Below are 14703 nucleotides of genomic sequence, written 5' to 3'. Positions count from 1 at the left end.
AGATATTTTTTACTTATAATTTTAGAATTTGAATGACTTTATTTATTAACATCAATCTATCTAGTATTCAATGTAAGCCAAATTTACAACTCTAAGTCCTATGTTGTCATTAACTATTATATGTATAATATTAAAAATATTATATTACTTATATTGAATAACATAATATTTGTTCGATGTAAACAAAATAAACGGATCTGTGTCCCCTAAACACTTATTTATTGTTCAACGCAAACAAGAGAATAAATATGTACATAACATATACTCATTTATAATATATATAGTACATAAAAAAAATCAACAATTATTCACAGAAATATTTTTGTAATATGGAAAGAAAATTATTTTTGTAATTTTAATTATTTTATCATTTAAGCAACCTTATTTGATGAAAAAAATTATTATCTATATGAATAAAATTTTATTCATACAAAATATCATTTGATAAATTGTAATCAAATTTTTTTTTTTTTTATGCATCATTAAAGTCTATTAAAGGGTCATCAAACACAATTAAATGTCTCTTATCTATTTTCCTAAATTTTATTTAGATAAGAAATATACAACAAGAAGTCTTAAATTTAAGAGAAAAAAGTTAAATTCCAATAATCCCCCTTTAAATTTGCTTTAATTGCAGACATTAGCTTTGTGTTTTAAAAATAACTATAACATTCTATGTACAAAAGAATTTAGGATAAAACATTTATTTTTATTTTGACTCTCTTTTTTTATTTTTCAAATTTATTTTAAATAACTCAAAATTATTATATTACTAGCGCCAATTAACATAACATTTGTTTAACATAAATAAAATAAAATAAAAAAAGAGCGATAAGTCACTCCCCTTCCCCGCCGGATACTCAGTCAGACAAACCCAATGGTAGCAGGAAAACATTTTCCTTAATAGCATCTATCAAAATCCATTATCATAACGTTAAAGTCCAAACAAATAAAATATAAAGTACTACTTCGTGTAATACGACGAAAATAGGAGGTGGCGACAACCCATCTATCAACGACCATCCTGCCTGGAAATACAGGAAAAATTCCAAATTTCTACCCAAGAAAAAATAATTAAAGAGTAACATTTGATTCACTGTCTTACAAAAACACTTCTAAAATTTAACCGAATACTGCAAAAAATATATAATAAAAATGTTTTTTCCAGATGGCCAGACAGAGCATTAACTAAAGGGGAAGAGCTAGGCTGATGCGGATGCGATGAAGTTTGTTCAATCATTGCCGAGATCGTCTCGCCAATCTGGGAATGCCAGCATCATCATCGTCTTCAACCTTCGGGCATCCACTCAGAAAATGTGCACGATGTCATAAGCAAATCTTTGTTTCTATGTCAAGGAAAGTTGCAGGATAATAATAATAATGCAATCATTAGAGTAGTACAAAACTCAGAGTGATCTCTCCGAACGGGATGGGGGAATTTCTATTTTTGATTAAATTACAGTCGATATCTTGACAACAACAGCATTTGGAAATTGCACTAACCTCCTCTCCATTACACGGATGTTAAGAAATCCATGTCGAGACAACATCAGGGGTGCTCCGTAAGATGCAAAAATCTAAGGATATGGGCGTAATCAGGTACGACCTTCAGATAATAGGGACGGTCTGTATAATTTTCAGAACGGGAGGGAACTCCCTGTATTTGTACCAAACTTTTGGGGTGCACGTGTATTTTACCCTTTTATTTAACATATACCATGAAAAATGGATAAATATAGAAAAGGATACGTCCAAAACAGCACAAAAGACTGCAAAAAAGAACCGAGATGGTGTTAGCCAGTCAACGGGTTGGAAGAAACTAAAACATTTATAATTGAAGGGTTTTGTTGGAGTAGACATAGCATCATGATTCAAGCTCTACCGAGTCTCAACCCTCCTAGAACAAAGAGTCTCATGCACCGAGGAGACACTTTTAAACACATTATGACTTTGGACTATATTCTAGCCTAATTTTACGAGGATAATGCCATCTTTTGGCCTAACAAATGTAGATACATGATTTTCTGATTTAAACGTTGCTATTTTTAATTACCCATGCTGGTCTTTGTAAACATTGCTATTTTCTGATTTAATGGCCATGATAAAAACAACATATGGTTAAAATTAAGAATTCAAATGTTTATAAGATCATAGAATTAACAGTCACTAGAAACAAAAAACGAAACAATAAGAAATAACATCAAATGAGATAGTGTTGCAGTGCGCAACGAAAATCAAGAAGCCACCAGAAAAGACTTAACGGTGAATATATTAACTGGGCCAATAGTAGTTAAAATAGAAAAAATCGGGAGCATTACTTCTCCAGTCCAGTTACCGACTATAATAATAAGGTCATTCAGAGAAGAAATTAGACTTGAAATGAAGAACTTAATCTTTGCATGTGCAAAATCAATACAGGATGCACTAATTAATCAAATAAAAAGGATGTCTCCAATGCATGAGGTTCCCCACATGACGAGAACCAAAGGAGGATCGTCTTTGTATGTAGCCTTACCTTTGCCTTGCAAAGAGGCTGTTCCACAATTTGAACCAGCAACATTTTCAGTTGCAGATAAGTAACTTTACCATTGCTATCAAGACCCACTCTCATGAATAAATCAAACAAAAATACATAAAAAAATATATATTTAGCAAAGAAATAAAGTTGGAAAGAAGAATTTAACATGTGGTAGAGACACGTACCATAAGCCCACCAAATATGCCATCAACAAGAATCTGGGTCCAGGAATCAAAATAGGAATGAATAGAACATCCCGCCTTGGCTATGAGGCCTACTGAAGTAATTGCCATGATGAGGAAATAAAAAATAAATCCAGTCAAACCAGTAAAGCCCAAAATTCCAGCAATGACTCCACCAATAATAGACATAAATGTCCGGCTGCACAACCAGAGAAACTTCAGGTTTTAGCATTGCTACGCAAGTTAGCCAAGGGTTAAGAAAAATTTGAGAAACTTATTAAACAATTAAACAGCTTTGGCTCCCAATTGACTGTGTTAAACCCAAATTCAGCTGCTGGAATTTTTTCCATTTTTTTGGTTTCTTTTATCTTCCTCCATTAATGCCCTGTCCCAATTGCATCTATTCTACACATTCTACATGTGTAGAATAGATGCAATTGTGGTGAAGTGGGACAATCTCTATTTTCCCAAAGGTTTAAACAATATTTTATGGAAACGGAACACTCCTTTCTTGGGGTAAAGACATGGCTCCATGCAAGGAATAATTGCAGATAACCTAGACAAATTTGGCTTTTATTATAAAAGAGGCACAGCATAAGTGGCCAGCATCCCCTAAAAGGTTCAAGCAACACATCTTCAACAATCAGCAGCAATTTATAAGGATGAGAATGAGTTCTCCAATGATCTCCTTTTCATCAATGACATGTTTAAGTAGACATCAAGATGTACAGAACACAATCTAGTACATGTAATGGACTAGTTTACTTTTCAGTGCCAAAATCCAATGCTTCTTGTCCAAAGGTTGCCTGCCAACCCAGGAACCCCATCACATACTGATTTCCCAAAAAAAGAGCAAAAACATTCTCCAAATATCTCTACCCACAAGATGATAAAGTAAAATTATCCAGTGATTCTCAATCCCACTTACACAAATAGCAGTAATGAACCATTACTTAACCCCTAGTTCTCAAATAATCAGTGGTCCCACGTGAAGAGAGCCACTGTGGGTGGTGGAGCTTCAGACTTTCAGAAAAATTTCAAATGCCACTCTGCCTTTGTCACAATAGCCTCATAGAAGTAAATGGAAAAGACTCTTTTACCTGTGGAACTACTCCCGTCAAGAGTTACTAGAATTAAATTGGTTAAGGCAATAGCTCAACAGTTCTTTTGTGCAACTGCAAATTAACTGATTTAACCAGATCTATGAAAGTAGATATTTTTTAGTTATCTCTACTTATATATTAAATGATAAATTATAATACAAATCAGAATGTGCAGAAGTGGAACAGCATCCTCTTCCATAATGTCACGACCTAGGGTTTGGATGGGAAATTGAGAAGAGTATGGGGAAGAATTAGACAGAAATGGAGGGAGATAGCAAGAATAGAGGGAGAACAGAGGAGATCGAGAGGGAGAACAGAACAATTGAGAGGGAAAATCAGAATTCAGTTCATTCAACATCCAATTCTCTAACTAATCCAGCCTATTTATAGGCTTTACAACTGAAGGTACTAACAGCTATAGCAAGAAAGTACAATCAAAAGAAAATACATATAATACATATTACTATTATATCCTTGGGGATTCCTTGGGGTCATGACAATTCCCTCCTCCTTGAGAGTTCTTGTCCCAAGAACTTACAGCTATTGGCCCTGCTCTTCATCCAATCCTTGCCTTTGCGATCTGATTGATTCTTTTTTCTTCTTTTCTCCTTCTAGGCCTCTTCCTCTTCGCTCTTATGTTCCTTTGCTTTTGCTTTCCCTGCAAACCTCAAGGATCTCCATGTCAAAACTCCCTTCTCCAGTGTCCAAACTCCTAAACCATATGACAGCGACCTTCTTTTCCATCATCTTCAGAACCATACGGTTGTTCTCCTATTTAGTTAGTTTCGATTGCTCCTTTTCTGCTAAAGCCAGCACCCGTAACTGGGCTACACCATTTGAAGTAACAGCAAGACTGACACTCAAAGCAGCAGTAGGATTGTGTGAGTCCTCAACCTCCCGCTTCTTTCTTTGGTCCAAGTCCTCCTCGTTGCATGGTTGTATCTCATCAGCGGCATGCAAGCTATCTACATCGCCATCCTCATCTTCCAATGCTACTTCATCAGCTTCCCTCACTGATATCCTTGTCCAATCTCTCTTCCTTGCTAGAATCTTTAGTTACAACAGGCCGGTCCAACTTTGATTTTTCCTCAGATTCCTACTCTACTGGATTTGCAGCCTTTGAAGCTCCTTCAATCTGTCGGCTGCTCTTAGGATAATTTTTAGGCGACAGCCCATGCTTTCTGTAAATGGCTTTCAGTGCCAATTCTTGCAGCCTTGCCTTCTCAACCGCTTGTTCTACCATGGCAGGACACATCATTTTCACAATACGCCTCAACGCATCATTAAGACCATTAATCAATTTCAACACAAAGTAAGACTCATTCAAGGTTGGATGGGAACTGAGCATCAACGCTTTCAATTCCTCAAACCTGACCTTATAATTCATTACAGAGCCTTCTTGTTTTAGGTTATTGAATTCTTCACTACACCTCTCATCTCCAACCTGATTTAATGCCAATCCATTCGTTGTCTGCAAACTGGAAGCATTAGGCATGCTTCCAATGCTTGCTCGAATTGGTCCTATTGTAGACCTAGAGCTTTCCCTTATCTCTAAAAGCTGACTCCATGGACGAGTAATGTCAAGATCTCCACCTATTGCTGGATCTGATCTCTTTCTTTGAATAATCGGATCCAAATACTCCTTAGAAAGTAACTCAGCTGGAAGGCAAATCTAAAATCGTTTGGCCACAATAATCATAATTTCATCTAGCTATCTGTTGAGTTTAGCGCATGTTTCCTCGAGTCTTGCATCCATGGCTCGCTTCTGAAGCTGCTTCCACTGCGCAACTCTTCCTCCTAAATTTGATCGACTCAGTTGCAGCTTTCTGAGAGTCGCTTACTATCCAATTCAATAACCTAGATCCGGCTGCTCGAAAATCACCTAAATATCAATCTGATCTGACACAGCCTTCTAACTTCAGCAACCTAAATTCACCGAAACCTGAATTTTGTAAACCCAGTCCGCCTCTATCACAGTTGGAATTGAGAAATTAGCAGCTTGTAGATCGCCTGACTCCAGCCGAGGACCGATCGGAAATTAAATGCCAAGAAGCATCGGAAATCGATGCTTCACTAACTTAGCTTAAACTCTGGATCACAGTCCAAAGCGGTAGTTCCACTTCACCTTCACACTTCGAACAGGAATTGCCAGAACTCTCAACCTAATTGTTGCACTCGACACCAATCAAGACTAACTAGGCAAACTAAATGAAACAGGGACCAATCCTGTGCCGACACCAAATATCAAACAAAAGTGAAGTCTAGAACCACCATTAATAGAAAAGACTATAAATTTAAAAAAATTCACCCCCAAACTCATGATATCCTTCCAAAGACTAACATTGTAGTAAGTGAATAGGACTGATAGAAAACCTACCCCACTGAAGACCATGCTTATCAAGAACGCCTTTCTTCCACAAGCAATACCTCTCAACTGCAAACCTCCACAATCACTTATCTGTTAGAGCTTTATCAAAACACTCAACTTTCTAAAACCACAATCTTTCAACCGAACTTGCTATATTCATTACCTCAATGTCTTGTTAATTTCTTGAGAAGACTTGCAGTCATTGTAGACACAATAATTGACTAGGTGGCTGCAATGTTTGAATAAAATATACAAAGGGAAAAAGAAATTGAAGGAGACAAAAGAAAAAGGTACAACACCAAAATCAACAAGAAGGAAAATTGAACAAAAGGATAAAGAAGAAAGAAGAAGCTGGAAAAAGCTAGCAGCCACAGAAGAAGTTGGGATAAGCTAGCAGCCAAACTCAATTGTTTCAATCCAGAGTCAATGAACCATACATCAGCAAATTTTTGTATGCCTTCATAAGACGCGTTGCACAACATGGATTGAAACAATTGAGTTTGGGGAGACCAATTTATAGGCCTCCCGAACATGTATTAGACGCGTTGCACATCATGGGTGGTGCCGCATGAAATTTCAGCTACTACAGCTGCTAGCTTCTTCCAACTTCTTCTTTCTTCTTTGTCATTTTGTTCAATTTTTCCTTGTTGATTTTGGTGTTGCACCTTTTTCTTTTGTCTCCTTCAATTTCTTCTTCCCTTTGTATATTTTAGTCAAACATTGCAGCCACCTTTCTTCCTTCAATGTTGCAATTGCTTTCTAGCCGCAACTTTTGACCCAACAATCTCCCACTTGAAGATTTGATTGAGGATCAATCAATCTTCACACCTTTCTTTCTTCCTTGCCAATCCTTGTTGCTTATGTCTCTGCTAGGCCACAAGAGGATCGGCACCAAACAAACTTGTCAATATTGACTACCTTTGTCATGAAATCTGCTAAGTTATCTCTTGTATGAATTTTCTACATATCCACTATTCCTTCCTCCACTTTCTCACGAATAGAGTGGTATTGAACTCAAATGTGTTTTGTCTTCGAATGAAAGGCTAGATTCCTTGCAAGATGTAAGGCACTCTAACTATCACAAAATAGAGAAATCATCTCTTGCTCGTGCCTGAGTTCCTCCAATACTGCCTTCAACCAGACTGCTTCTTTACTAGTTTGTGTAGCTGCTACATATTCCGCTTCTGTTGTTGACGTAGTCACAACTCATTGCAATTTTGAAACCCAGCTTGCAGTTCCGCCAGCAAGTGCAAACACATATCCTGTGGTGGATTTGCTTTTGTCAATACCTCCTACATAATTTGAGTCAGCATATCCTTTGACAATAAAGTCTGATCCCCATAACACAATGCAACATCTGTGGTCCCCTTTATGTATCTCATGACCCTTTTCACAGTGTTCTAATGTTCTTTTACCAGGATTCGCCATATACCGACTTACCACTCCCACTGCATGTGCAATATCTAGTCTTGTACAAATCATAGTGAACATTAAACTTCCTATTGGTGATGCATACAGTACTCAAGACACCTCCATCCTCTCTGCTTCACTGCTATGACTTATACTAGAGGATAACTTGAAATTAACAGGAAGTGAGGTAGAATTGGTAGTCTTACATGTTAAAGCACCGCAAGACCTTCTTCAAATAATTTGAGAAAGCCATATCTTCCTATTATTTATGTCTCGATGAATTTGCATCCCTAGAATCTTGTTTGCCGGTCCCAAGTCCTTTATTTCAAACTCTCTAGCCAATTGTGTCTTCAATTCTTTAATATGATCTTTGTTGAGGCCTGCTACCATCATGTCGTCTACATACATGATACAACAGCAAAATAGTGTAATCACTTTCGCTAAACCTCTTGAAATATGCACAAGGGTCTGCATTAAGTTTGTTGTATCTAAGCCTCATGATGAAGGAATCAAATCCCTTATACAAACATCTCGGTGCCAGTTTGAGACCATATAGAGATTTGTTCAACATGCAAACCAAGTTTTGTTTTCCTTTTTCTTCAAAACCCTCTGGTTGGAGTATATATATTTCTTCTTCAAGATCTCCATGAAGAAAAATAGTCTTCACATCTAGCTGCTCTAGATGTAGGTCAAATGTAGCACACATTGCTAAACTACTCAAACTGTAGTAATTCAAGCAATAAGAGAAAATATCTCATTAAAATCAATCATTTCTTTCCGAGCATATCCTTTTACCACCAGTCTTGCACGATACTACTCCACTTGATCATCACTATTACACTTGATCTTATACACCCATTTGTTACCAATAAGCTTTCTTCATTGTGGTAACGACACAAGTTCCCAAGTCTTGTTCTTATGAAGAGCTTCAATTTCTTCTTGCATTGCTGTCATCCACTGTATGCATCTGAACTATTCATTGCTTCTTGAAGAGTTGTTGGCTCCCCATCCTCTGGTAGAAGACAATATGCAATATTACTCTCCATAACATAATCCAAGTGCCAACCTAGTCGTCTTGTCAAGCGACCTGACTGACATATTTCTGGTGCCTTGAACACAACTAGTTTTTGTTCCTCATACTCCAATGTCGCTTCAGAAGAATCCTTTTGTTCGTATTCCTTTTCTATATGTACCACTATAGTCTTTGGATTTTCTTTCACCGTGCTATCATCACCTTTTTTTCTCTGTAGTTTATCTTCTACAAAGATAACATCCCAGCTGACTATAACCTTGCGGGCAGTGAGATCCCACAAGCGATACCCCTTCACTCTGTTAGCATACCCCAAGAATAAGCATTTCCTAGATTTTGGATCTAGCTTTGTAGTTTCTTAAGCATTGTACGTACACTAGACTTCCAAATATATAGAGTTTTGAATAATCAACTTTCTTCCCAGTCCACATCTCCATCGGTGTCTTCAACTCAATTGCAATTTGATGGAGCCCGATTTATCACATAACAGGCAGTATTAACTGCTTATGCCCAGAAAAAAATTTCTAAGCTTGCAGCTCCCAACATTGTTCTTGTTCTTTCTAACAAGGTTTTGTTCATCCGCTCTGCCACTCCTTTTCATTGAGGAGTGTAAGCCATAGTGAACTGTCTTTTAATGCCTTCTTGATTATAGAATTCAGCAAATTCATTGCTAATATATCTCCTCCATCATCTGACCTCAAACACTTGATTTTCTTTCCAAATTCAAGTTCCACCCACACTTTGTATACTTTGAAGACTGGAAACACATATGTCTTCCTCTTAATAAAATACACCCAACATCTCCTTGAATAATCATCTATAAAGGACACAAAATACCTTGCTCCTCCCAAGGACAGAATTGGTGCTTACCATACATCAGAGTGAACCAATTCTAGAATTTATTTGCTTCTAGAATTCGACATGTTGAACTTCAACCTGTGTTGCTTACTTGTAACACAATGCTCACAAAAGGGTAAGGATACCTTTGTGAGACCCAAAAGTAGATTCTATTCCACAAGAATTTTCATTCCTTGTTCAAACATATATCCAAGTTTCTAATGCCACACTATTGTAGATCTTTCACTTGATTACTTAAAGCAACTGATGCTTCTCCTTCCAACAAAGTCTCTCCTTCAATATGTATAACCTCGCAGTCACCTTTTCTCCCTTCATTAGTACAAGCGCTCCTCGAATCACTTTCATGATCCCTTTCTCAACCACAATTTTGCAGTCAAGTTCATCCAGTTGTCCTAAAGACAAGAAGTTCTTCCTCAAGCCTTCTACATGCCGCACTTCTTGAATAGTGCGAACTGTACCATCATAGAACTTCAACTTGATGGTTCCAATACTGACAATCTTTAAGGCATGATCATTACAATTGTACACAAATCCTTCAAAAACAGGTTCATAATGATGAAACCATTCTTTTCTAGAGGTCATGTGAAATGTGGTTCCAGAGTCAATGAACCATATATCAGTAAATCTTTTTCTACCTTCATAAGTCGTCGCTGCTTACAACATAGTGTATCACCTTCACCTAAGGTACTTGCTACATTTCCTTAAGGATTGGAATTTTTCTTGTTCAAATTCCAGCAATCCTTCTTCAAGTGACCATTTTTGTCAGAGTGGTAGCATTTCAGGTTCTTCTTACTTCTTGACTTTGACCTACTATGATTTTTGACTCTCACTTAAGTCACGTTCCATTGATCTCCCTCTCACCACCGTTAGTGCCTCCGCTTGTTGCGAATTTATCAACCTGTCTATTTTGTTTTTGCACCAATTTTCTTCTTCTAGAATAGCAATTGCAATATCATCAAAGACTAGATCTTTCGTAGCAAAATTGTTTGTTAAATTGATGATAAGTTGATCATACGAATCTGGTAGACTTTGAAGTAAAAGTTCAACACGTTCATTTATCTCTATTTTATAACCCAAAGATATGAGTTGAGAAAATAGAGTATTCAAAGTGTTGATGTGCTCTGTCACTGAAGTAAATTCTGACATCCGTAAAGTATACAATTTCCTTTTAAAGAAAATTTTGTTGTGAAGTGTTTTGGCTTCGTACAATTTTGTAAGATGATCCTAAATATCATTTGTTATTTTCTTTTCTTCTATACTAGACAATATCTCATCTGTTACTGCCAGATAAAGATTTGCAACACCATTTTTGTCAATCTCGTTCCACTTGTCGTTATCTGTGAAGTCTCCCTGGCCTACCGCTGATGGCCGCCAAGCAATTATCTTTTCTCAAGATAGACTTCATATTCAATTTCCAGTATATAGTGAGAAATTTCTCCCATTGAACTTTTCAATCTCAAATTTTGCCACAATTGATTCTATCACGAATTGCTTTGAGCATAAAATTAGCTCCCACTTTCACGTGAATAGTAACCGTATGTGTGAATAGTGTCCCCGTATACCCGAATAGTACCCAATACCTTCCAAAAGAGTGATTAATTATGTAACTTATTTTCTGATGTCAAGGATCCACTTTTATAGTGGCAACCACAGAGCATACGATAAGTAGATATATAAACACCCCAATGTTTGCTCTGATACCACTTGTCAAGGGAGAAAGAATAAATCAAAATGCAGGACTGAGAGTTTTTAACCAAAGTAATTCTACATCCTTCAAACAAAGACTAGCATTTCCACGAAAAGAAATGCAAGATTCACATCTCTAAATAACTCCCCCAAAAAAATGCTTTAGCGTCAAAACCATCTTTAATAGGATGATATAAATAAGTAGAAGAAAGAACGTTTACCACGCCCTAATGAATTAGCTGCAAACTGAATACTCGACACCCCCCTAACCCAAATAATGACTCCATACAAGATCAATTTTGTGACTAAAAGCACCCTGAAAGAACAACAGGATACTCCTATGATGCCTGAAAAACAAACATAAAAGCATCGCAAAATATTATAGCTTCATGTGCAAATCAGATGTGAGAAACTTTTAACAAAGAGCTAACCCTAATAAAACCTCCATTAAAACCTTCAAATCAACCAAAACTAACCCTTCTAAGTGCCAATCTAGGGAAAGCTCTTCCGTCGCAAACAAAATAAAATTCCAATAAACATGGTCAAACCTTTTCAATACCTAATTTACAGATAACCCTTGGATAATACGCCATAACATGAGAATCCACACATTCATTTATTACCAAAACTATGGCAAGAATCTAAGGAGCACCCAAAAAGCATTCTGATAATTCAAAATGAATGCATCAATACTTTTTCTTAGTTTATGGATAAACCTTCCAATAAGATCTTATAAAAACTATCACTAGATTTGTGGGATGAAAATCTTCTTTAGATAATAGTCCCTCCTTTTCAAGAATAACAACAACAAAAGCAGAAACTTCATTACCAGTCTTACACAAACACTTCTTAAAAGAGAGCCAGTGCAAAAAGTCTACTTCCCTAACATTGTCCGACAATAGCCTCTCCAACCACTTATGTTGTCCTGAACTCCAAACTAGGAAAAGAATGTACCATCAACTTTTCCTTCTTAGTTTAAAGATTACCACAAAAATCTGCTTCCCTGGCTAGTATATCCCACTCCTTATACTTGTTCCCTATAAAAATCAGCGTTCTAAAACGCGGCCACCTAGGCGCTAGGGCCATCGTGATTAAGCCCTAGTCGGCACCCCTAGGCGTCGGGCCTGATCGGCGCCTAGGCAACACCTAGCCGCCTGGGTAGAGCACGGCTTGACCGCTGCAATTTCATGCCGATCAACATCCTAGGCGCCAACCCCTCCGCAGCTCAACCTTGATGCTTACCCATCTTTGGGTTTCATCATCGTCCCTAAAGGTGTGAAACCCAACGTTCGTAAGAGCCATGTAGAGATGGTCAACTAAGGTTTAGCGAGTGTCCTCGCCTCTAAAGCTCAAGAACACATAATAGCTCTCACTGCTCCGAGAAGCGAAAGAGGAGGAGGCAGGCTCTTTGCCTATAGTAGTAGTCATTGAACAGAAGGAGCAGAGAAGAATGGATCTGTTGGAGAAATTTAAGGGAGAGAAATTTCTGAAGTAGATGGAAGTATGGAACTCGTCTGGAAGACGAGAGAAATTTAGGGGGGGGGGGGAGAGAGAGAGAGAGAGAGACCAAAGCAAAGCAAAGCAAAGATTGGTCAGAAAGCACATATTGAATGGGCAACTGCTAGGAAACTTGGGAGAAATTTGTGAGGAAAAAAGTCAAGAAAAGTACAGCATCATGGGCCAAATTATTGTTAATACAATAGTCTAATTTGTCTGTGACTTACTATTAAATAAAAGCACAAAATAATGCAAGAAAGCAACAAATATTACAAAATAATGTAGGTTTATGTGCTGAAAATAGCAGTTTTCCTAAGCCCTGCCTAGGCACCCCAGGCGCTAGGCTCCAGTTTGGCGCCTAGCGTGCTTTAGAACACTGGTAAAAATTCAATTAACCAATAAAATTACCCATGATATGAGCATTGACCATTTTATGAAAGAAATTTGGTAGTCTTATCCCCTTCTTCAAGAAACCACATATTACCTTGAGGGCATGGTTGAAAGGGAACTCTAAATTTTCCTTATGCTCTCTCGTGAACCTAGACCCTTTGTGGAAAACATATATTACAGAGTCTATAGGTTTTGTATACCTGCATTTATGGGTTGCATCCTCTTTTTGGAGCCTATATAATGCTATTTTTCTTCATTTAATATCAACAAAAATCTTTACTTCCAAATAAGGGAAAACATTAATAATGTGAACATTAAGCAGCCTTGTTAAATTTCCTAGAAATTTGTTAGGTTTAAAAAGATAATAACAAAAACAAAAGGCACAACATATTAGCCTATAAAAGGACCATAGAGAACGATGACGTCCTTGGGGCACAACACTCCTTGCTTCATGAGGGAGGATTGTTTTTGTACACACCCTACACAACTTGACCCTTATTTTGCAAGCCTTACCCTTAATTTGCAAAGAGGTTGTTTCCGCAACTCAAAACATGTAACCTTCGGATCACAAAGGAACAATCTCATCATTGCTACAAAGGCTCCTCCATCATAGAGAATGCAAACACCTCAAAATTGCAAGTCTGTTATTATAGATGCAATGGAGCTCTAAACAAATATCAGCTATGAATCAGCAAATAATCTCTATTTTCAGAATTCCAGTTCCTAGTCCCTACCGTCACTCACCCCCAACCAACAAGAGAAAAGGATTTTTTTTTTTTTTGTGGGGGGCGGGGGGAGAAAGGATGGGAAGCATATTGTTTATCCAGTATTATGCCAAAACATTAAGACGATTCGGAATCATAGACCTAAATTCAAACCTTTATACCTAAGACAATTTTGGAATTAGCTGTTTTTGATCGGAAGTGGCAAATCCTACTAAAATTTCAAGAAAGGTACACTTTACATGTATTCTTTTAACTTGGAGTATGCACCAAAATAAGAGGAGAACCACCTAATTCACACTGGACAACTAACTGTTCCAAAGAGTATAACATAATGAACAAAACATAATAAGTGCCATCCATATTCAATGTCGCATCCAAATTCCCTTTATATCCTACATTTTACATCGGCGTGAAGCATAGCCAAATGGAGGGAGGTGTCCAAATAAACCTGTAATAGACGGATTTCAGGTTATTCTGCATATTCTCAACATTGAAAGTCGGGACACCGTCCATGGCCTCGCTTGATTTCTTCTCCGACGAACCGGAATCATCACGCCCAGCCATGACTCCTGCTCTTCGTTACTCTATACCAGAGCCTAGCAACAACAAGGCGAGAAAAGAATCAACAAAATTCGAAATTTTCAAGTAAAACTTGAAGTAATATAACAGATCTGTAATCGGAAACAAAGCCATCTAAGATTCAAAAGATCAAATAGAACTGAAAATTGCAAGATGAAGAAGGAAATACATGAGTACAAGGATAAAAGTAGCTAAGCATAAACACTATACCTTCTTGTTCGGCGATGAAACTCTCGGCCGGTTGAGATACGGAGAATTCGATCCTTCGCAGGGTTTTGGTGCATCGAAAGCCCCACCCGGACTGCTTGCTTATACGACTATACCAGTTCACGAATCAGATCCGAGACGTACAACTGG

At 37.4% G+C, this 14703-nt stretch overlaps 1 protein-coding gene across 1 annotated transcript; it reads right to left on the bottom strand.

Moving 5' to 3' along the window:
• Positions 1-950: 950 nt before the first annotated feature.
• LOC127802565 (uncharacterized) lies at positions 951-14703 on the bottom strand. The gene is made up of 5 exons (XM_052338433.1): positions 14557-14703; positions 14216-14363; positions 2704-2899; positions 1750-1769; positions 951-1338 (listed from the first exon to the last, which is right to left on the bottom strand). The coding sequence occupies exons 2-5, from the start codon at positions 14329-14331 to the stop codon at positions 1308-1310; spliced, it is 363 nt and encodes a 120-aa protein (XP_052194393.1). The 5' UTR covers positions 14332-14363; positions 14557-14703; the 3' UTR covers positions 951-1307.

The sequence above is a fragment of the Diospyros lotus genome, chromosome 5, assembly GCF_014633365.1.
Source record: "Diospyros lotus cultivar Yz01 chromosome 5, ASM1463336v1, whole genome shotgun sequence".
NCBI lineage: Eukaryota > Viridiplantae > Streptophyta > Magnoliopsida > Ericales > Ebenaceae > Diospyros > Diospyros lotus.
The sequence above is the reverse complement of the archived record's forward strand: the minus strand, read 5'-3'. Positions and strand labels throughout refer to the sequence as shown.

Bases quoted from the DNA above. Each gene is read 5' to 3' on its own strand.
- LOC127802565 (XM_052338433.1), bottom strand. From the start codon at position 14,331: ATGGCTGGGCGTGATGATTCCGGTTCGTCGGAGAAGAAATCAAGCGAG. The intron at 1,770-2,703 runs GTACGTGTCTCT...TCTTTTTTGCAG, and splicing joins GCATATTTGGTGGGCTTATG to TCTTTTGTGCTGTTTTGGAC. The intron at 1,339-1,749 runs GTATCCTTTTCT...ATAGAAACAAAG, and splicing joins TCTTTTGTGCTGTTTTGGAC to ATTTGCTTATGACATCGTGC.